Source organism: Rhamphochromis sp. 'chilingali' (genome assembly GCF_963969265.1).
Source record: "Rhamphochromis sp. 'chilingali' genome assembly, chromosome: 16".
Lineage (NCBI taxonomy): Eukaryota > Metazoa > Chordata > Actinopteri > Cichliformes > Cichlidae > Rhamphochromis > Rhamphochromis sp. 'chilingali'.
Genome location: NC_137943.1, coordinates 10,567,941 through 10,589,333, shown reverse-complemented (window position 1 = coordinate 10,589,333; position 21,393 = coordinate 10,567,941). Strand labels below are relative to the sequence as shown.

General features: G+C 41.5%; 4 protein-coding genes across 5 annotated transcripts; 3 read left to right on the top strand and 1 right to left on the bottom strand.

Moving 5' to 3' along the window:
* Positions 1–725: 725 nt before the first annotated feature.
* Positions 726–4,225, top strand: zte38 (zebrafish testis-expressed 38). Its single transcript, XM_080861910.1, has 12 exons — positions 726–986; positions 1,165–1,309; positions 1,781–1,844; positions 1,945–1,981; positions 2,083–2,103; positions 2,183–2,209; positions 2,307–2,374; positions 2,460–2,608; positions 2,705–2,937; positions 3,054–3,102; positions 3,949–3,989; positions 4,094–4,225. The coding sequence occupies exons 1-12, from the start codon at positions 936–938 to the stop codon at positions 4,139–4,141; spliced, it is 933 nt and encodes a 310-aa protein (XP_080718036.1). The 5' UTR covers positions 726–935; the 3' UTR covers positions 4,142–4,225.
* Positions 4,226–4,259: 34 nt separating this feature from the next.
* On the bottom strand, positions 4,260–10,733 carry aldh9a1b (aldehyde dehydrogenase 9 family, member A1b). The gene is made up of 12 exons (XM_080861909.1): positions 10,618–10,733; positions 10,223–10,441; positions 9,334–9,479; positions 9,064–9,193; positions 8,826–8,960; positions 6,640–6,836; positions 6,358–6,498; positions 6,054–6,242; positions 5,873–5,960; positions 5,593–5,734; positions 5,044–5,156; positions 4,260–4,849 (listed from the first exon to the last, which is right to left on the bottom strand). The coding sequence occupies exons 2-12, from the start codon at positions 10,401–10,403 to the stop codon at positions 4,755–4,757; spliced, it is 1,557 nt and encodes a 518-aa protein (XP_080718035.1). The 5' UTR covers positions 10,404–10,441; positions 10,618–10,733; the 3' UTR covers positions 4,260–4,754.
* Positions 10,734–11,000: 267 nt separating this feature from the next.
* Positions 11,001–17,646, top strand: uck2b (uridine-cytidine kinase 2b). 2 transcript variants are annotated; one of them, XR_013969213.1, is made up of 8 exons: positions 11,001–11,127; positions 13,022–13,181; positions 13,638–13,734; positions 13,937–14,079; positions 14,304–14,401; positions 14,615–14,663; positions 16,208–16,294; positions 16,386–16,525. XR_013969213.1 is itself a non-coding variant. In XM_080861832.1 (7 exons), the coding sequence occupies exons 1-7, from the start codon at positions 11,023–11,025 to the stop codon at positions 16,520–16,522; spliced, it is 789 nt and encodes a 262-aa protein (XP_080717958.1). In that variant the 5' UTR covers positions 11,001–11,022; the 3' UTR covers positions 16,523–17,646. The 2 variants fall into 2 exon arrangements, 1 of the variants encoding a protein (XP_080717958.1); XM_080861832.1 differs by lacking the exon at positions 16,208–16,294 and having other exon boundaries at positions 16,386–17,646.
* A 571-nt stretch (positions 17,647–18,217) lies between these two features.
* czib (CXXC motif containing zinc binding protein) lies at positions 18,218–20,214 on the top strand. The gene is made up of 8 exons (XM_080907872.1): positions 18,218–18,250; positions 18,337–18,420; positions 18,618–18,674; positions 18,786–18,867; positions 18,951–18,982; positions 19,063–19,140; positions 19,616–19,681; positions 19,919–20,214. Exons 1-8 carry the CDS (start codon positions 18,245–18,247, stop codon positions 19,994–19,996), a joined length of 483 nt encoding a protein of 160 aa, XP_080763998.1. The 5' UTR covers positions 18,218–18,244; the 3' UTR covers positions 19,997–20,214.
* The last annotated feature ends 1,179 nt before the right edge of the window (positions 20,215–21,393 follow it).

The window sequence follows — 21,393 nt, the reverse complement described above, 5'->3', positions numbered from 1 at the left end:
AGTTTATAATTCACAGAAAATGTCTTTTTTTCTTGCAAGGAGCCATTGTGAAATTACATCATACAAACGGGATATTTTCTGGGGGTTTTTTTTGTTTTTTTTTTAATTGTTTGTGTATCACTTATTACTTTAGCATAGTATGAATGACCACAGGAGAGGTCTTTATCAGTAATAACAGCTGTAAAACCTTTAACAATACAGTTAAAAATACATCTATGTCCTCCTTCACATTTTCCAGAACATTCCAGTGGGTTGGACTGGAACCTTTACAGGCCAGTTCTGCCGCCCCTGGTCTGGTCTTAATGTATTTGACTCGAAGAAATAGACCTATGTAAACCTATTATTTGTGAAGAATTTGAAAAATTAAAAACTTTTTTTATGGTTTAACAATTTTTTTATTCCTATATTTTAAAGTAAGGTCAGTTTCCCTGACCTTGTTGCTTTCCTACGAAGTTAAGAAAAACTGGACCAATACAGTCAGTAACTGGACCAATACCAATACTGTCAGTGCGCCCCAGGGTGGCTGTGGCTACAGTGTAGCTAGCCATCACCAGTGTGTGAATGTGTGTGTGAATGGGTGGATGACTGGATATGTGGAGCGCTTTGGGGTCCTTAGGGACTAGTAAAGCGCTGTATAAATACAGGCCATGCGCCATGTTTTGGGCGGGAAATTGCTAGCGCTCCTCCCCCCCCCCCCCCCCCCCCCCCCCACACACACACACACACCTGCCTGGTCACGGCTAATTATTTAATAACTCCTTTCTTACCTGCTCACCGTGGTAATAAGCTTCCCGAAACAACAACCAAAATCGCATAAGAGCTTTGTTAAGAAGAATACTTTGGCGAAATTTAATATTGTTTGTTTATCTTGCTAGCTTGTTTATTGATTAGTAGTACCACCTAGCTAACCTCCGGCCAAAGGAAAGAAGGAGAAAATGGCAGCTGGGAAGATGTGCATGAAGAAAAATAAGGAGGAAACTGCCGAGGTTTGAATTCACTACATAAAAATGCCATATTTTAGGTGTTATTTACTCAATGTTTGTATTTCTAAGTTCCTGTTTAACGGATCTGTGCTGGAAGATGTTTAAGGCAGTCAATGGCGACATCTTGTGGCCATGATATGACTGTGAATATGTTTTCTCCTTTCTTTTCTTTTATTTAAAGTGGACGGAGTTATTCCCGAACGACTTTAAATCTGCGCAGGAGTCTTTACTCTTTGTGAAAAGGATGATGGTCGTGGCTGTCTCCTCTATCACCTATCTCAGGGGTATTTTTCCAGAGGATGCCTACAGATCCAGATATCTGGAAGGTGAACATTCAGAGAAACTAGCTAGGAGTTTAATAAAATCAGTATTCGGTGAAAAAATGTACACTTACTGGATGCTTCATAAGGTAAAATACACCTATTCAATTAAAAACGTTTCCTGGTCTGATAATTTCAGGTGGTAGGTTCAGAATTTAGCTTCAACAATATGAAAGCATGGATCCGTCCTCCCTTGTATTATTGTTTGGGCCTCTTAAATCCCTCAAAGTGTGCTAAATTTAAATGACACAGCTTACTTTAGTATAGTCTCTGACGTATGTTCCTACCACAAAACTCAAATAATTTCAAACTCGTACATAACAATGAGTTCACTGTATTCCAGTGGCCTCTAAAGAGCATTTTTGGGATGTGGTGTTACCAGAGATTCAAATCATCAATGTGAAGCCAATAAATCTCTGTCTTACTACTTTTATTCACTGACTATAAAAGGCTGTTTTCTTTTTGTTGTTTTGCCAGATTTTTGCATCAAAATCTTGCGTGAAAACTGCAACACTCCTGGTGCAGCCAAAATTGTGAAATGGTAAATATAAAATCCCTGCTTTAATGCTAAGAAAATGTATAGAAGGAGAGTTTTATTACCCTGGTTAATATTTGCAAGTGTCCTTATTTGTTTTGTTCAGGTTGATGGGCTGTTTCGATGCATTAGAGAAACAATATGTAAGTCGAGCCTATTGTTCAACTGTTGAAATATGTAATAATGTGCGGTGCCGTTAATATTTTTGTTAATTTTATTATTTTGTATGTTATTCTCTGGACAGCTCCAGCTTGTGTTCATTGGGGTAAGTGTATATGTAACATGAAAGAGACAATTTCCCGGTTACATAGACATGTCTAAAACTTACGATTGTTACAATCCAGGTCTGCGCTGATCCTGATGAACCCAATGTAAGTTCTGTTAAATTACTGAATATTCAAATTACAGCAGCATGTGGCCTGATCGGAAATGATAAAAAAACGTATGAATCATTGTCTTACTTTGCAGCGGATAATTGAGTCCTACCACTTCAAATTCAGATACAGTGCAAAGGGACCAGAGATGGACATACTCAGGTAGGAATAAGTTTAAGCATGCCACACAGACTGAGCCCTACCCAGCTGACTGGCTGAAGCTGATATAACCTCTGTGCAACCATAGGAACAACGGTATAAAGATGCAAGTGACCATGGACGACACCAAAAAGGCTTTGGTGCTTCTCATCAGGAAGCTCTTTCTGCTTATGCAGAACCTGGACGTCCTCCCCAGCAACGTCTACCTGACCATGAAGCTCTACTACTATGATGAGAGTAGGATACTTACTTTTAATGAATATCCTTGTGTCTTTTAGACTAGAATTTTCCTACTAAAAACTAAAAATATTATACTGTGCTCTTCTTTCAAAGTCACCCCTGCTGACTACCAGCCGCCTGGTTTCAAGGAGGGCGAATGTGACAGTCTGTGGTTTGAAGGCGTGGCCGTGAACTTCAGGGTTGGTGAGGTGGAGACGCCCTTTCACACCTTGAAAATAGCTGTGTCAGCAGAACAGGATCGGGTGGAGAAACTTCAGAAAGGAAATCATTTGGGGGAGACTAAGCAGGTTTCTCAGGGGGCTTTTCCAGAGAAGGAAATTGAGAAGGTAGGCTACAGAAAGGGGACTGTTTAAGTACTGGATGATATCTTTATAACAGTCTCAATCCTGTTTACAAATGCAACAGGCAGTTTATCATAATATTCTTAAACACTTGGTTACAGAATCCTCCCAAGAAAATATATGAAGGAGAGGATCTGCCTTCTGAAGACGGTGAGTCTATCAGGGCTGGGTGATCCATATTTCCCAAGAAGCCACATGAGAACTGTACAAAGGAGTATTGGGGGCTATATTAAGAAAAAAATATTCATTTTGAGAGTACAAAGCTGATTAAAGCTGTTGTTTCAAGTCTGCCACAGCTGCTACACTCTGCGAAATGCCTTGTGTTGATGAATGACTGAAATCATACTTCAGAACTGGTTTTAACAGCAAGGAAATTATTTCTCTTTTAGCACATAAACACAGTGTGCTGATGGGTATGAGGACGTTGAAGAGATGGTGCAGAAAGCCTCATCTGATCAAAGGAAAAACCACACAAACTCAGAAAAGTTGTCTGGATTTATGCAAAATGACATGCCTGTCAAGTTAGAAATGCAAGGATATCAATGGTTACACATTCTCGCATTAAAGAGGACGTATGCTGTGTCATAAGCCACAGTAAGACAGCTGATAATGTTTTTTCACCAACTCCACTACAAAGGCATTTTTGGGCATCGGGTATAGCAGCCGTGGGAGTTGTTTAGCTTGAAACAACAGCCTGTATCTTCACATTTCAACTTTATTCTCAAAGTGAATAATATTCTTTTTGTTAATGTGGCGCAAATACTCTGTTGTAGAACTTTGGGCTGTTGTGAAAGGCAGATAAAATCTATATTGAGCAGGATTAAGTTCACATAATAGATGCAGCCCTCCACAACAGTCCCACTTTCGCATGTGTTCCTCTTGGGAAAACTGATCGCCTACCCTGGATGTGCTGCTGCTGTTTAAACCCTCACCCTAAAACAAAACAAAACATAAAATTGAACAACAGACTTACACTGCTGACTTTCCTCTAAACAGAGTCTGCACAGTTTAAGAAACCAAGGCGACCCATGGCAAAGGTACAGTGGTACTAGACTGTAACAAAATCTAAGAAATAACATATTTGAGCTTAATTAATAATAATTATTAATTTTCCAACTGTTTACTTTTTTGTCTGTCTTAGAGGACTGCAGCTGCCAGAAATCTTGCAAGAAAGAAAAGAAGAATCTAACCAACAAGACAAAAGACGTGTGAACAACCTGTTAATTTTAGTATGACGTTATTGTACAATTCATGTTATTATCAAATGTGTTAGACAGGTTCCTTTGATAGTTCACTCTACCCAGACATTGCTGTTGCAGTTTTATTTCACACGACACGCTATATCATTCATAATTCATATAAAAGTACTCAGGTTTTCATTTAAGTGTACAAAAATAGTTTCATGTGTATAGTTTATAAAATAAAGCTTGATTGTAAACATTGTTGTGCAAATGCGTAAAATACGTTGAGAATCATCTCATTTACATAAATGGCCAAAAAAGGTAACCAAGCACGAAACTCAATATGAAACTCATTCGCACTCAAGTAGCTAAAATCAGTCAAGATTTAGATTTTAATCACAAAGCTAAGAGCTTGAATTAGATTGAATTGGTTCAGAATGCAGTTTTAGTGCCTACAATGTGTTATATTTTCCTGTAAATTAGAAAAAAAGTGTGGATGATTTGACTGTTAGTTGTTATTTGGAGCACAAACAGTTGATAGTTTTTCCTTGACTGAGAGAGATTTCCTGATCTAGAGTCTCTGTCTCAGTGCACAGCTCTGGCTTGCTGTGGCTGGGTGGTCTAGAAGAGGCTGTCTACATCGCCCATCTCCACAAACACAGTCTTCAGTTGGGAGTAAAACTCGATCGTCACCTGGCCGTTCTCCCGCCCTATGCCTGGGGAACATAAGGGTCACAAATGCACGCCCACTTTACTTACTGTAGTTGTCAGATGATGCATTTTTCCAGGTATAGAACTGATCTGAGTTATTCAGTTAATTACTTATGAGTTTGATTAATAAAAAAACAAAACAAAGTAATGATATGCCGTTCACATTTAGCTCTTGGCCAGCTTGAAAACGAGAGTGTACCTGACATTTTGAAACCCCCAAAAGGCACCTCCACAGGAGTAATGTTGTAGTTGTTGATAAAACAGGAGCCTGCCTTTAGATGTTCAACCACTCTATGGGCTCGCCTCACGTCCCTGCAGAACACGCATAAAAGCAAATTTAAAATCTCCAAAAGTTGATTCTGTTCATGAACAGAATCAACTTTTGGAGATTTACTTACCTGGATAATTGATAATGCATCAAGACAAATTTAAAATAAATAAATTCAGACACCAAAGCAAAATAAGAGGCTGACATGCGCGATCTTTTGGTTGTTTGTCAGCAAGGTTTCGCCAAAACAACCACATGAACAAACAACTACATGAAACATGCTGGAGAGCTGAAGCATGGGAAAGAAGGGACCCACTGAGTGTAGATGACTTTGTTTGAGGGATTAGGGAATTGTATGTGTTATATGTGTATGTGATACACTGGGACTCAGATTAAGTGACTTCAATTACTGGTTGGTTTGTAGCTTTAAATGTGGTTTAAAAAAAAGAAGAAGAGAATTTGCACATATAACAAACCAACCTGGTGAAAACACCTGCAGCCAGACCCAGTGAAGTGTCATTAGCCCTCTGCAGCACCTCGTCTTCTGTCTCAAAGGGTAGCACAGACATGACTGGACCAAAGATCTCCTCCTTCACACAGGTCATGTCATCAGTGCAGTTACCTATGAAGGGGTAAAATTAAAGGATTTCAATCCACTGACTTCAGAAAACTTGTGGTGTTGCAGTTAAATTTAGTAGGGGGAGATAGTTTCCAGCACCGTAACAAAATGCAAAAATAGAGTATTTTATAGAAGGTCTACCTAATACGCATGGTGTCATGTAGTATCCTCCTCTGAGCTTGGGATCAGATGGGACATAAGATTCACCCCCACACAACACTGTAGCGCCCTAGTAACAATGCAATCCAAGTTGAAGTTCCTGCACATAATCCTACTGGTGTACACCTGACAAAATAAAAAGAACTCCTTGAACGAGTCTTACCTCTTTTTTTGCTCGATCAACAAAAGACAGGACTTTATCCAGATGTGGGTGGCTGACCAGTGCCCCCATTCTGGTGCTCTCTAAAAGAGGGTCTCCTATTTCGATCGCTTGGGTCTTCTTTACCACCTCCTTCACAAACTCAGGCAGAATATCCTTCTGAACAAAGACCCTCGTACCATTGCTGCACACCTGTGATGCAGATATACAACACTATCAAGTAACAGGCTTCAATGTGAACCAGACACAAGCTGAACCATAGAGTGATGGTAAAATATAACAGCATATGAAAAAAAAGATACACTACCTGGCCTTGAGACAGGAAGTTGGCCATGAGAGCTCCCCTCACAGCGTTCTCCAGATCACTGTCCTTAAATATGAGCAGTGGAGATTTTCCTCCAAGCTCCAAAGTCACTGGTTTGACCCCCTTAGATGCCATCTCCATGATCTGTGGCACAAAAGCAAATGGAAAAACATCCAGTTATTAAGACATATAAAGAAGACGTCGGCATCGTTACCACGACATTTACAAATCCCAATTGTTTACTATTAAATGTCCTAGTCACAAGAAGTCTAAAATACCACGTACTTTCTGTCCTGTGGGCACACTACCAGTAAAAGACACCTTAGCAACATCAGGGTGTTGACACAGGAGGCTGCCAGTTTCCTGGCCCCCCTGGACCACATTGAAGAGCCCCTCTGGAACTCCGGCTTTGGCGTAGATCTCTGCCAGCATGACTGCTGTCACAGGTGTCACCGGTGACGGTTTAAACACCATGGAGTTACCTAATATGGAGAAAAGATGACAAAGAAAAACATGGATTGTTTGAATTCTTTTAATAAGTCTGCACATTCAGTTGTATCAGTCTCTGTGGAATGCTATCTAAAGGTGAAATGCTGTAATTATTTTCTGAACTGTTTTGTGCTCAAATGAATTGCTGACATTTAAAGATGGTAACGCCCACATTTTAGTTTTAGTAGCGCAGCAGTTTATGTCAAGTGACCTTACAAAACATAGTCTTGCTGTTCATTTGCTAGAACGTGCAGTTATCCTAACTTCAGATGCCCTTTCCTCACCCCACAGTCTAACTTCTTTTTTCTTTTTTTTTTGCCTGTCCCATTTGGATCTTTAGCCGTGAGAATTGTTGTCTGAAGGCCAAGAAAGATGCCAAGCGGATTTACTTTACCAAGTGGATCATCATGGCCTTGCCATATTGGTCCATTTGATTGACCTTTATTATAATTATGTATTTATTTTATTTTATTTTTGGTTGTTACAGACGGGACAGACATGACTGGGGGATAGGACAGGGAGAGAGAATGAAAGAAAGAGAGGGAGAGAAAGAAAAATAGAGGGGAGAAGAGATGGTGAGAAAGGGGGGAAGAAAAAAAAGAAAAGGAAAACCAAACAAAACACCTGGATCACCTGTATGGAGATAAAAAAAACAAAACAAAAAAAAACAGAAGAGAAAACGAACAAAACAGAGCAACATAATAAATACACCACCATCACAATAAACTAGCTAATAGTAGATAACAGTAGATACTAAATATTACATGCTATTGTGCAGTACACAAGATCGACAGTGCACAATGTGCTTTGAGGTAGCAGCCAAGAAAGGTGTAGTTTGTGTTTGTGAACACCCGTGTGTACACCTGTGTGCACACCTGTGTGGATCAGCACGCTTGTATTCAAAAGGTTTCTCCATGTAACGATCTGCTAGGGAGTGTGGGGAGCCACAGCCCCGTCCCCCAGGGCATGAAGCAGGTATGGAGGAGATCCAGGCCCCAGACATCCAGAGGCCCCAGAGTACGAGGACCCAAGGAGGAGCACCACAGGGGCAACCGCGCCACCCTCCTGGGAAGAGCTGAGGAGAGCCCCAAACGAGAGGTCACGGAGCAAAGGCCAGAGGGGGTTGCAGTGACGTGCCCGTGGGCTCTGCTGGCAGCCAGCTGTGCCAGAGAGGACCGAGCCTCAGGCCCAGATGCCAGAGACCTGAGGGCACCCCACCCCCTGGAAGGGGCCCAGCTGGGCCACAGGCGCCAGGCCCCGCCAATCGGACACCAGGAGTGAGTCGGTACATACATGAGCGCCTAGCCCCAGACACCAAGAACCACCATCGTCTGAGGGCATCAGCCACTGGTAGGGAGTGTGGTGAGGGGAGATAGGCCTCCATACCTCGGAGAGCCTGAGATGTTCCCAGAGAGGTGGAGTCTAAGACCCAAGCTGACATATAGACACAGATGAACAGGCGCACGCAGACACAAACGTGCATTCCCACCCCCATATACACAATCAAATACTCGGCACTCATCCGACGTGGGGACAGACACAAATAGACACTGTACACACATTCACACTCCCCAAACATACTCTATATATCCCAGGTCCGGGTACCCCTGCCCCCAGAGGGGCAAACCATACCCGGACCAAGGAAATGTAACCCTTCTCTCTGGGGTGGAGCAAAGCAGACCGCCTCCTTATGTGCAGTAGAGAGAGAGAGACCCCGCATCCCAGACCCCAATCTGACGGCCAGCACCTTCTCCCAGCCCCCCAGCCCCGAAGGTTAACAGAACGGGAGTGAGTGAGGACCCCAAACCTCCCTCCGCCCGCTCATATGTAGTGTTGCTGCGTGCTGTTCTAAAGTGCATTTAAAACAGTCTAACTTCTTAAGAAAATGTACTGATTCATTTTCCAGGAGTTTAAAGAGATTTTCTTAAATGTAGCAAACCAACAAAGGCCACTGGTGTTTTGGTCGTGGAAGAAACCCATACCGCAGGCCAGGGCTGGAGCAGACTTCCAGGCAGCAATCTGAAAGGGATAATTCCAAGCACCGATGCCAACACAGACTCCCAGCGGCTCTCTGCGAGTGTATGCAAAGGATCCCCCAGGCAACTGGACATGCTGGCCTTGATAAAGGAAAACAGAAGCATTGACAAGGTAAAACAAAGGCTGACGTGACATTTATAAAGCCATATAAATATGGCAAAAATATACGATAGCTATACCAACCTGCTAAAGTGCTGGCCAGTCCTGCATAGTACTCTATACACAGTCTGGCAGAGTCCACATCCAGACGGGCCTCTGTGATGGACTTCCCATTATTGACCACCTCCATTTCAGCTATTTCCTCTCTTTTGCTCTGTGCATTAAAATCAGGGCATATGCAATCTAATATATTAGATGACTCATGAGATCTTCCTTTTGCAAGATATAACAACAACTTTGTTGAGCTGTTCTTCATTCTAAAAAACAAAACAAAAACATATAAACAACAAACACCTCAATTATATGTGCAGCTTCTATCATGACCCTTGCCCTCTCCATCCCCGACATTTTGCTCCAATAACCGAAAGCCAGTTTGGCAGCCTTCACAGCTTGATCCACCTCCACAGCACCACAAGGCTCCAACTGGCACAGGACACGGCCTACAACATGGAATGTAAGATAGCTCAAGCGTCCAAGTAGGCGGACTTTCATGAAAACAACAGGTTGCACACAGTTTCCATTTGACACAGTCATCTCTATGATTCCAGTCGTTCTTTGATGTGAAGGAAAAATAATTATCGGCCTACAGCAGCTACAGGCAACTGTGCTGTGAATTTTGTGGCTCGCTTACACTTTAGAGCTGGAAATGTCATTTTCAGTGATGGTAACTGTGATTAGATAAAGAGCACCATGCATAAAGGGTGGGGCTGCATGCAGGCTCTGTGCTGGCTCAGATGGAGTTAAGAGAGTTGAATTAAAAACAGGGACCGGGCCTCAAAGAGCATCAGAATATAATTGGACTAAAAATGTGTAATGCACGGAGCAGCAGGCTGACTATCAGGCATCATTAACTGATAATGATGTGCTCTCATGTCTTGGTTCTGCTCCAATGAAGCTGTGCAGAGATAACACTGTCCATACAGGACTGCTGGTCTATAGCAGTGACTAACTGGATACAGTATATCAATCAACATGTGTAGAAAGTTTACTTTTATTGAAAAACTAGTTACCAAGTTTAGAGGTGTATTTGACAAAAAGACTTTAATCATTCAGAAAGTAACGTTGAAATCATTTCCCCCTACTAAAGATTACCAGACATACATATTCACACAGCAATGGCCAAAGTCCGGTGATAAGGCAGGGTCAGTACTTTTTTTCAGTATTTACGAGCTGTGTGTTTTACCGGTTGCAGGTTCGTAAACAATGTCCTTGCTGCATTTCTCAGGGCCTGTCCTCCTCTTCCCAGCCCAGAAGTTAAGCGGGAGGGTGATCTCCACCGAGCCGGAGGAGATGCACCTCACTCCAGCAGCCAGAAGAGCAGCTGCAGGGCGCCGCAGAGGGAGACTAGCGAGTTTCCGGAGCATATTGGAGCTCGTCCCGTAGCTTCAAGTGTCACTGATGACTGTAAAACATGCAGTATGCGGGTTAACGTCACTATACCGATAACGCTGGAAAATCTAAAAAGGAGTCTGACTCGATTACAAGCAACTCCGCCAAACAGTTATGTGCTAACGACTCTTTCACTTTACTGTCACTTTTAAAATGTCATTACTGGATTTAAGTTTTGAGAAAACATACCTATAAGACGTTTAATTTGTTTTCGAAGAGTCCAATCTCAACTCAATTGAGAATATCGTGTTTAGTTGCCATTACAATGGTACTTTTCTGACGATTCACCAAGGGGCGGGCCAAATTGCAGCCGAAAGCCAATCGGCGCTAACAGGCCAGTGGCGTCTGAACGTACTATACGATTGGATAGTTTCACTGTCGATCACTTAAAGCGGCTTTACGAATATACTCTCATATGTTAAACATAATTAAACGTCAGTAACTATTGCATGGCTGTAAAACTTTCTTAATAAATACAAGCAAATAAAAATATATAATTAAAATTGCAGTTGTTTAAAATAAAGGGCAGCGTTGTGGGAGGAGCTACATCATAACGACGTTCCAGCTCAGCGGCTGGAGGAGCACATTACAAGTATGGCTGGAGACAGTGAGACACATTTAGGGGACCGCGGCGAGAACACCCAGGTTGTTCGGCAACCTTTCCTCATCGGTGTCTCCGGTGGCACTGCCAGCGGCAAGGTTAGCGTTCTAGTGAGCTAATTTGACGGGTTTCACGTAGTGACACGTTGAGAATTTTGAGTTAATTGACGGCTGATGCTCGCAGCTGAGTTCGCCGGCTGACCGCGTGGCTTCAGCGACGCAGCAGTGAGGCTTGATTGACAGTTCACAATAGTTTAGCGCACTGGTGCTCTGTCTGTGGTGCTGAACGCTGACTTTAGTTGGTCCAATATTCTTATTTTTTGTGACGGAAATAATAATGATAATGATAAACTAAAATGACAATGGATGGTAATAATGTTAGCTTAGTTAGCCCCCGAGCTAACGATAAATTCCATCACATGCTAGCAGTGCAGGGAGATCTAAGACAATAGCTAGTGCTAACCTAACTCTAAGCTAGGTGGGCTGTGTTTGTAAACAGTGTGAGCCACATATCTGTCAAATGAATAATATTTTAGCAGCGTTAAATTGATAGTTGTTTGACGTCAGATTTTTTCCCCTTTGACCCGGGATAACTGCTAACGTTAAATAACGGTAACCTACATGGTGGCTTACTGGATAATAATATACTGAACCCATTGTGGAAATCACTGTGGAAAAAGATGTCGCTCATCTCTCCTTAATATGTGAAACCTTAGATGCCTTTTTAACAAAAAAAACAAAAAAATTATATATATATACACACACACACACACACACACACACGTCGATTCAAGAAGTATTAGCTTAGCTTATTGTATTCTATTTTAATTTGACCGAGTTGCATTAAAAGCCTCGCACAAAGAAGCACGCGCGTGGGCAGAGCTAAACTTGCCAGCGCACACGGTGGCGCTGACTCTTAAACACAGACGTGGCTATTTCTCCAAACACGTCGTCACATTTCTTTGTTATGAATTTTAGGGTTTTTTTTTGTTTTTTTGTTTTTTTTTTTTTAAACCGTGGGCGGCTGGGGAAAAAAACTCCCCTTGAATTAAACCAGTGATCAAAGTTCACATAACAGACTAGCTAAATGCGACGGTTAGTCAAGGTAAACAATACTAAATTGGTGGTGAATGTTACTTTTCGCGGCTTTGTTGTGATCCCGTCGTACATTCATCTCCTTTGGGCCCTCTTTCTGGCTCTTTAAACCGTATCATCTGTTATTGGCATTATGTCAGTGTTTTCCTGTCAGTTTCCGGTTTGACGCTGCTCGGGGTGTGAGTGATGTCATGTTCCGCGTTTGGTATATTTAGAAGACATACCAGTTTTGTTTCATATTCATTAGCCTTACTGCTGAAGGTCTCCCCCTGCCTGTAATGGCAACAAAATAATGAATATGATTTTTCTTTAAAAAAAACAAACATTAATACTAAAAAAAATAATTATAAAATTATATACATACCCTTAATATTTAAAAGTAAAACGTCTTCCCTTTAGTGTATTTAAAAAGTTTATTTTGAATTTCTCCAAGAGGGCTAAACTTAGAAGTTAGAGCTTCAAAGTGATGCTGTGTCACTGGGGTGGCTCAAGGGTACATTCAAAGTTTGTCCATTTTATCAGAAACTACCCCATTTGAGGGCGTTGACCCAAGCTTCCAGCTCTGGTGTGAAGCTGTTTAAATTCGTTGTAGCACAGTGTAATGGGTACAAAAGGAAGCAGAGCCTCAGGCAGTGGGGGAATGCCCTGTCAGCATTGGGCATGAGATTCTTTTAGTTTGGGAGGTCAGTGAGGACAAAAAAGGTTGGCCACAGGGCAGTTTGCAAATGTGATGCAGGATGTTTACTCACCCAGATTATTTCTAGGTTAAAATCTTAATCTATGTGGGTTGATATTTAGCCCACATGGGATGTAGCATGCTGATGTTTGGCCGATACTGGTATTCAGTAGTCCTATTGGTGCACTCTCCTGACAGTCATGTTCTTGATCATTTCCACAGTCGTCTGTGTGTGAGAAGATCATGGAGCTCCTGGGACAGAACAAGATTGACCACCATCAGCGGCAGGTGGCGATCCTCAGCCAGGACAGCTTTTACAAGGTGCTGACTCCTGAGCAGAAAGCCAAGGCACTCAAGGGCCAGTTTAACTTTGATCATCCAGGTATGATGCACGTTAAATCTTTGCTACATGTTACAGGTTTTAGTGGCTAGGTCATTTTACCTGGCTTATTGTATTAACTAAATGGCATCTTTCATGTGCACATGCAGTCCAAAGTGGATTACGGTTAAACAATTGGAGGATAAAATATGTTAAATGACACCTAACAGTGGCAGCAATACATAGAACTTTTGGAGTCCATTTTTGGAGTCAGGCTTTTCACCCTCGCTTCCTTTCTGGGCTGATTTTAAATCTGCACCATCAGCAAGCCGTCCTCAGGCAGCTGCTGCCAGGCTCAGACTGAACACAACACATGTTATACGAAAGCGATTCCTGGGTTACCAAACGTGCGGGGAGCGGTGCCACGTGTCTGTGGGTGCACATTGAGCTGTACTGATGGAGGTTAAGTGTGACCAATTGTAACTGAGCATTTTTCGGTTTTCCCTTTCTTGACCTCAGATGCCTTTGACAGCGAGCTGATCATACAAACACTGAGACAGATCCTTCAGGGGAAAACTGTCCAGATCCCAGTTTATGACTTTGTCACTCATTCCAGGTGAGTGCCTCTTTGTTTACCATGCTATTTAATTTGGCCACAATTCATCATGTGATCATAGAAGCACAACAGAGGCTTTATGCAGTTAAACAAATAAAGCATTTGATGTGTAACTTCGATTGTGTAATATGCTTAAATTTGTTTTGACACGCGTGTAAATGCAGTCGCTCACAGAGAAGAGGCACCTTTCTGTGTGTTCCAGGAAAGACGAGTTTGTTATGGTGTATCCGGCTGATGTGGTCCTGTTTGAGGGCATCCTCATGTTCTACTCGCAGGAAATCAGAGATCTGTTCCAGATGAAGCTGTTTGTTGACACAGATCCCGACACACGGCTGTCGCGTCGAGGTGTATAGCGTGATTTGGGTTGCTACTCACTAGTGTAACGATTGTCACTTAAGTGCACTGTTAAAGTGCTTTTGGTTTTCAAAAGTACATTTGGACAGTCTGTTATCATCACATAGTGTGTGTGTGTGTGTGTGTGTGTGTTGTGTTTCTGTTTCTTGTTTCTTTTTTTACATTGGTGTACTTTTGTTTTTCATGTCTAAATGTAAAACATGTCTCTATTTCAGTTCTGAGAGACATCAGTGAACGTGGCAGAGACCTGGAGCAAGTGCTCAGTCAGTACATCACTTTTGTGAAGCCGGCCTTCGAGGAGTTCTGTTTACCTGTGAGTGCTCCTGTCTTGTTGAGACACTAAACCAGGACTGACACCATTCTAGTTTTAACACTGATACAGGCAATTATTTTTTTGGTAACAAGAAATATTTGCCCACTAGAGAGCGCTGTGTGCTTGTACTTGTTTAGAATAAAGAATTGTTCCATATTATAATGTTTTTGAGCTGCTGTATTTAATCATAAGAACATTTCTTATTTCTACCAGACGAAGAAGTATGCAGATGTCATTATTCCACGAGGAGCAGATAATCTTGGTGAGGCCTCAGTGATTATTGTGACATCTTAACCTACAAATAACTAACGTGTTTAACTTGTCCTTTGGATTGTGCTTGAGTTTGCCCGTGCGAGGCAAAACAAACATGTTCGCGCTCCAGGGGTCCGTTCTTCGTACCTCGCTTACTACATCCAAGATCAAATCATCGCGCTAACTTTGAGCTTGCTATTCCGGTTCTCCGAACACACCTGTTGTTGACGATTAGTACAGCTGGATGGAGTAATGTGAGATCACTGGGTGGCTTAACAGGGGCTACGCATCGATAGTAGAAACATTGATCGGCAACCCTTTGATTGGTCGGCGAAAATGTCGAAGGAGCGCGCTCGGTATTTTTCAGCAGCAGAGCAAGAACTCTTGATTGAGGGATTTCAGGAGTTTCAGAGTTTAGTTAAAACGCAAGGGAACACTGCAAAGGCTGCAAAAGCAAGGAGAGAGGGCTGGCAGAAAGTTGCTGACAAATTAAACTCGTAAGTAATTTAATAATAATAACAATAATAATGGATTGGATTTATATAGCGCTTTTCAAGGCACCCAAAGCGCTTTACAATGCCGCTATTCATTCACTCTCACATTCACACACTGGTGGAGGCAAGCTACGGTTGTAGCCACAGCTGCCCTGGGGCAGACTGACAGAAGCGAGGCTGCCATATCGCGCCATCGGCCCCTCTGGCCAACACCAGTAGGCAGTAGGGTAAATTTATTATATTATATTACATTATATCATATTATATTATATTACATTATATCCTCTTTCACATTAGAGCCACAACAGGACCCACTAGAACATGGGAACAAGTAAAAGTGAAATATAAGAATATTCTACAGAATGGTAATATTTATCACTTATATTGCTTTTAGTCTCTTGGAAAGAGACCCTGGAATAATCTGTTTGTTTATAACAGCAACCAAGAAAAGGGCAGAGCAAAAAAAAGACAGGTGGTGGTCCTGCACCCCCTCGTCAACAAGTTGGTTAAGTAAATAATACCCTCACGGGAAAATCGATATCTCTCTATGCGCACACTGTCGCGCTGAGCTAAAGGATCCTGTCTATCCCGCAATATACGCTGAATTCTGAGAACTCTCCTTATCAATCTTGCACCTTCCGCAATGGGTGGCTCACGTATATGGAGAGGACATGGCTGCGACAGACTTCCCAAATCCACCTTCGCTTTTATAGCCGTCGTCTCTCATCTTGATTACACGAAGTAATTTACTATTACTACTCTAACATATGACTTACATCTGAAATAATCAAATACATGAAATAGAATGATTAATAGTACATTTCCCTTTTTTTAGGAAATGACCTGTATGTATCTGTATGAAATCAATAAAAGAATCAAGTACTGCAATATCTTTAGTTACATTGATAATATTTATTTATGGTAAAACAGTGGTAAAATATCGCTGTTGCTTTCGTATACATGAAGCGGACATACCTGAGTGGCCGCGATCTAATCTTGTTTACATAAAGTAAACCTGCTCCCGAGCAGGTTTACGCTTACGGATCTGTTGCTATGACAGCAAGTCCCGGATGAGCTTCGGAGAACCGAACGATCCGAGATCACGCGAAATCGTCAACAATCAAATCCAGCTAACTTACTTATCGAGGTACGAAGAACGGACCCCAGTGATACAAATAACACACCTCTGCCACACAGCATCTCAAGGTCTTTAACAAACTTTCCATTTCCTCTTTCAGTGGCCATCAACTTGATAGTACAGCACATCCAAGACATTCTGAACGGCGGACCAAGCAAACGTCACAACGGCTGCACGAACGGCCACAGCACTCCACGGCAGCGGCGGACCTCCGAGTCAAGCAGTCGGCCTCACTGACCCCATCACACCTCTCTTCACAGAAGGGAGAGGGGTGTGGGGTGTTGTAAATAATGCCTGTGGGCATCACTGTATTTAAAAGAGGAGAAGAAGAAGAAGAAATGCAAAGAGAATTGAAATGCCTTTTATTATATCATGACTACTCTTATGTTATTGGTTATTTCATTGTAACTGTAAGGATTTGATTTTTATTTTGTCATGAGGGTAAAGATGAGCTCTTGTTGCGATGAGACCATTGGTTAAATATTGATCCCATGCATTTCACCCCTGCCTCTTTTTTCCCCTTCCTTTCTTTTTATGTATCCCCTGCTGCTCCGTTAAAGTTTATGCTGTAAATGAATAAAATTGGGGAATCTTTTTTTTTTTTTTTTTTTTTCTTATGTCTGATAAAACTTGAAGCCCTCGGGGGGGGGGGGAGGAATCTGATGACATGTTTAGTGTTCTGAAAGGAACGCAAGTTAGACAAGTGATGAATCAGGTGCACTCTAGCTAGATTTGCACTGACAATCTTGGGAGTGTCTCCAACAATTTTCATTCAGTTCCTGGTTTTTCTCGTTTGTGTTAAGTGTATTGTAGTGTCCGCACCTTTTGTATGCCTGTAACACAATTTCTTTTTATTTTTCGGTACCAGTTGCTACGTGCAGAATAACACGACTAGCAGATCAATGAAGCCAAATGCCTGAGGGTTCAACTGAGTGCTCTGATAACTATGTCTAGTGCAACTGTTAATTATGGGGTTAGTTCTCCTGTCTAAATGGCTCACATGTGTAATGACTGAAGCTTATACAGATCCTTGTGTTTTCAATGGCACAGACTTTGGTTTGTGAGCAAAGTGTTCAAATCTGTGAATTGCTTTTCTATACTCCTCCCTCTTCTACAATTTGCTCACGTTCACATGGACAAATAAGTTGTCGAGTTCGAGCTGGCATGTATATACTCAGGTTGATACCAATGGATTTGAAATGCCAGGTACAGCAATATCACTTATCCCAGGTGTGTGGCCATTAACCACCAAGATCCACCACAATGCCTCTGTGAAGATGCCTCAGGTTAAAATGTCTAGTAAGTATTCACACTTGCAGTTTCCACTATGAAAAGGTTACAATAAAAAAACAAAAAACAAACAGCTGGATCCATTTTTTAATGTGCTTAATTTAATAATTTGTACCATAAGATTTGTACTGTATGATGACTTGATAATGATTTGTTTGGTGATTTATATTTGAACGGTTAATAAACTGATGCGGTTTTTGTAGCTTTGTGATTATTTTACCAATTTAAATGCATTTCACAGAGAAACAGTTCATGTTGTATTTGGTACATCCGCTAGATGGCGCACGTCCGTCCTGCTTTAGCATTGGTGATTTAAAATGTACTTTGATATTATTTTTGATATAGTTCTGAAGAAATTCTGACGGCCATCAGAGCCGAAAGATTTTGTAATTGAGATTTATGCAAAGTTTTAGTAGAAACAGCTGAAATGCCTCATTTAGGCAACAAAATGAGCAGATACGTAATAAAAGATTACTTATTTTTAGTTTATTAGTCACCTGCAAGCATGGTGCATTCATTCCTATAACGACTATTTATTTCTATGTTATGATTGTTTTTGAGATGAACTGAAAAAAATGCAAAATTTAAAATAGCTGTCAGTGGTTTGGAAGTTAAAATTTACGAGGTGTCCTGAATGCCCCAGGAAGTTGTCAGCGGGGAAGCTTCGAGATGGTGGTACGTACTGCTGCTGCGTGTCTCAGGGGTAATTTCTGCTGTTATTATGTTAGTTTTAACCACCTATTCTGTCCTGTGCACGGCAGAAATTTGGACTGCAGTTTAAAGCCACCCTGGAGAACGTAACCAATGTTAGACCATTGGGGGACGACTTCCGCTGGTTCCTGAAGGTATGAGAAGCTAACATGCTAAACTGTTTTCATCCATAATAAAATATCATGCACTTTTCCTCTCTGCTAATCTTTGATCATTTCCTTAATTTAACCATGTGTAATGCTGACACATACTCACTAAATAATGAAACATGTAAACATTATTTTTTAAAAGATCATTTATGTGTTTCTTGTTTGTTTTGCCTTAAATTTAGCTCAAGTGTGGAAACTGTGGAGAAATTCCAGATAAATGGCAGTATGTAACTCTGGTGGTAAGGAAGAAAGGGCAATTTTTCTATTCAGTTTAACATTATTATTATTATTATTATTATAGAATTGCACGTATATAATATACCACCTGTACTTTGTGTTTGCCTTCACAGGAGAGTGTGCCACTCAAGGGAGGACGAGGAAGCGCCAGCATGGTGCAGAAGTGTAAACTCTGTTCCAGGGAAAATTCCATCGGTAGGCCGTGACATGACGTCCGGCTCATCTTGTCTTAATTTGCAGAGTTAAAAGCTTACGAAATGTCAACTTTTTCCTTACAGATATTCTGGGAGACACAATCACACCTTACAATGTAAGCAAACGTCCACGGTCAGTTCTCAGGTTTTTCAGTTTCTCTTTCTCTAATGTTGTGTCGTGTCTGCTGGGTTGAAGGCCGAGAACAGCGAAACCTTCAAGACGATGGTGCAGTTCGAGTGTCGAGGTCTGGAGCCCGTTGATTTCCAGCCACAAGTGAGAATCTTTGTTGTCCTATTTCCACAACTGTCCATATAAACTGGAGGAGATAAAACCCAGATTGTGTCATCATCCATGAAGCCAGAGCCACTCTCCACCAGAACTGTCATCCAGATGTTAGTTGATGTCGGTTCATTTTTATCCTGTATGAAAAAAGGTTTTTGATGGATCACCTTTTTGCCCGTTTATTACAACAATGTAATAAAAAAAGTTGAGGTTACAATATTTGATGTCATAAACATTTGGAGAGGGTAATCGGCCAAATCTGGGCTTGCTTTGTAGAGCACATGTCCAGCACACCAGTGCTGTTTGCCTGTGACAGTGTGTCAGGGTTCAACCCTGCAAGAACCTCTTTCGCTCTATCTTTTATGTTATGTAATGAAGCTGATGCTATCTATGCAATCTGGTAGTGTGTTCTAGGTAACACTGTGATAATGGCGTGACTTTGACTTGTTGTAATACCCTCCTCCAGGCTGGCTTTGCTGCAGAAGGAGCCGAGTCTGGAACGCCGTTTCCTGAAATCAACCTGCTAGAAAAAGTAAGCACAGGAGAAATTAAATCGCTCACTGCGAGAAAGTAAACTTGACCTTTAGCAGACTTTCAGCTGTTTGTTTAGCACAGCAGGATACAATTCACTGATATGTGATTGATTTCCTGTGGTAGTGCGCTCTTTCATTTATCTTCACTGAACTCGTGAAAATCACTGCACTTTATCTGAAAATAATCCCTACAGTTCTTTCTCTCGCTCATGTTTTTAAAAACAAAAACATTTCAGGACTGGACCGACTACGATGAGAAAATTAGTGAGTCTGTGGGGATATATGAGGTCACACACCAGTTCATCAAGTGCTGATATCACCATGCATTGAGCCTTAGAGGAACACTGCAGGAAAACTTCCTCTGCCCCAATTCCTGGCGACGGGGAATGCCTCGACACGGAGATGTGATCGGCGCTTTGGTTGACGATGAACATTAAGGTGTGCGGATTAAGGCAACAGGTTGTTGTACGCGTGTCTTGGATTGATCAACATGCTAAGAGGATGGTGTTTTTTTTTTGGTTGTTTTTTTTTTCAGTCCCTCAATAAAAATGAAGGATGAACATTTTGAATTGAGGTTTTTCTTTTCTTTTGCTCCTCAAACAGCAATACAAGACTGACGATGTGTAGTATGAGGTATGTCACATAATATGCTAAAGATGCTAATGGAGAATACACTTTGAAATGTCCTCCACACATTTTGTGTAATTAAGAGATAATTATGTATGACTCACTTCAGAGTTAAATAAAAAGACAAGTAACGTTAAACCTTGGGAATTAAATTAAGACGCAACTCTACTTGAAAAACATCCATCCCATCCATCCATTTTCTTCCGCTTATCCGGGGCCGGGTCGCGGGGGCAGCAGCCCAAGCAGAGAAGCCCAGACCTCCCTCTCCCCAGCCACCTCCTCCAGCTTGTCCGGGGGAACACCAAGGCGTTCCCAGGCCAGCCGAGAGATAGAATCTCTCCAGCGTGTCCTGGGTCTGCCCCGGGGCCTCCTCCCGGGAAAACATACAAATCCTTTTCTTGTGTTAAATTGGACTTTATAAACAATACAGATTGAGACAAGGACCCATTGTGGGTGAATTTATCAAAAGAAAGTATCAGTCACTGAAGAGGTCTTACTGTACCTGCAGAGTGCTGCAAACTTCCAACTAATTTCTCCTGTCAGGATTTATCTCACAGTAGACGCGTGGTTCAGTGTGAACAGTTGCTACTTAATATCTGCACATGCGTATACTTTTGAAATAATAAAAAGCTACCCTTAAAGTGGCTTATCTAGATATGTAAAAGTAAAACAAAACCTAACTATAAGGCTGCTTTGTGTCAAAAACTGATGTTTGTGTTTTTTTACGTCTAACGTCTTTGCTTATGTCTGTAAATAGGTTGTAGTCAACAGGATTTCTAAAGGGGTTAAATATAAGATTTAAAAAAAGACCTTTTTGCAAGCATCGTTATGACTTTGCATTGATATAACCCTTTTGACCACTTAAAATAACTGTAGAATTGTGATATATTTGTTTCTGCACATCGCTCTTAAAAAAGACATATTTAATATCAATGACACATTTTATCGTGCATAAATAAAGGATATATAAGCATTAGTTTGTTGAAAAACTCCAGTTTCTACCTTGTGACAGGATGTAGCTCAAAATAACTTGTTATTAAACATGAGAGGGATTTTTGATGGACTATAGGCCAGAAAGTCATTT

What these genes read in the sequence shown, in the direction of transcription:
- zte38 (XM_080861910.1), top strand. Translation starts at nt 936, where the DNA reads ATGGCAGCTGGGAAGATGTGCATGAAGAAAAATAAGGAGGAAACTGCC. An exon ending in ATGCATTAGAGAAACAATAT is followed by an intron (nt 1,982 to 2,082) that starts GTAAGTCGAGCC and finishes TTCTCTGGACAG; the next exon opens with CTCCAGCTTGTGTTCATTGG. An exon ending in CAAGGCGACCCATGGCAAAG is followed by an intron (nt 3,990 to 4,093) that starts GTACAGTGGTAC and finishes TGTCTGTCTTAG; the next exon opens with AGGACTGCAGCTGCCAGAAA.
- aldh9a1b (XM_080861909.1), bottom strand. Translation starts at nt 10,403, where the DNA reads ATGCTCCGGAAACTCGCTAGTCTCCCTCTGCGGCGCCCTGCAGCTGCT. An exon ending in ACTGGCCAGCACTTTAGCAG is followed by an intron (nt 8,961 to 9,063) that starts GTTGGTATAGCT and finishes TCCTTTATCAAG; the next exon opens with GCCAGCATGTCCAGTTGCCT. An exon ending in GCTGCAGGTGTTTTCACCAG is followed by an intron (nt 5,157 to 5,592) that starts GTTGGTTTGTTA and finishes CGTGTTCTGCAG; the next exon opens with GGACGTGAGGCGAGCCCATA.
- uck2b (XM_080861832.1), top strand. Translation starts at nt 11,023, where the DNA reads ATGGCTGGAGACAGTGAGACACATTTAGGGGACCGCGGCGAGAACACC. An exon ending in GTTTAACTTTGATCATCCAG is followed by an intron (nt 13,182 to 13,637) that starts GTATGATGCACG and finishes TCTTGACCTCAG; the next exon opens with ATGCCTTTGACAGCGAGCTG. An exon ending in ACGAGGAGCAGATAATCTTG is followed by an intron (nt 14,664 to 16,385) that starts GTGAGGCCTCAG and finishes TTCCTCTTTCAG; the next exon opens with TGGCCATCAACTTGATAGTA.
- czib (XM_080907872.1), top strand. An exon ending in GGCAGTATGTAACTCTGGTG is followed by an intron (nt 18,675 to 18,785) that starts GTAAGGAAGAAA and finishes TTGCCTTCACAG; the next exon opens with GAGAGTGTGCCACTCAAGGG. An exon ending in AAATCAACCTGCTAGAAAAA is followed by an intron (nt 19,682 to 19,918) that starts GTAAGCACAGGA and finishes AAAACATTTCAG; the next exon opens with GACTGGACCGACTACGATGA.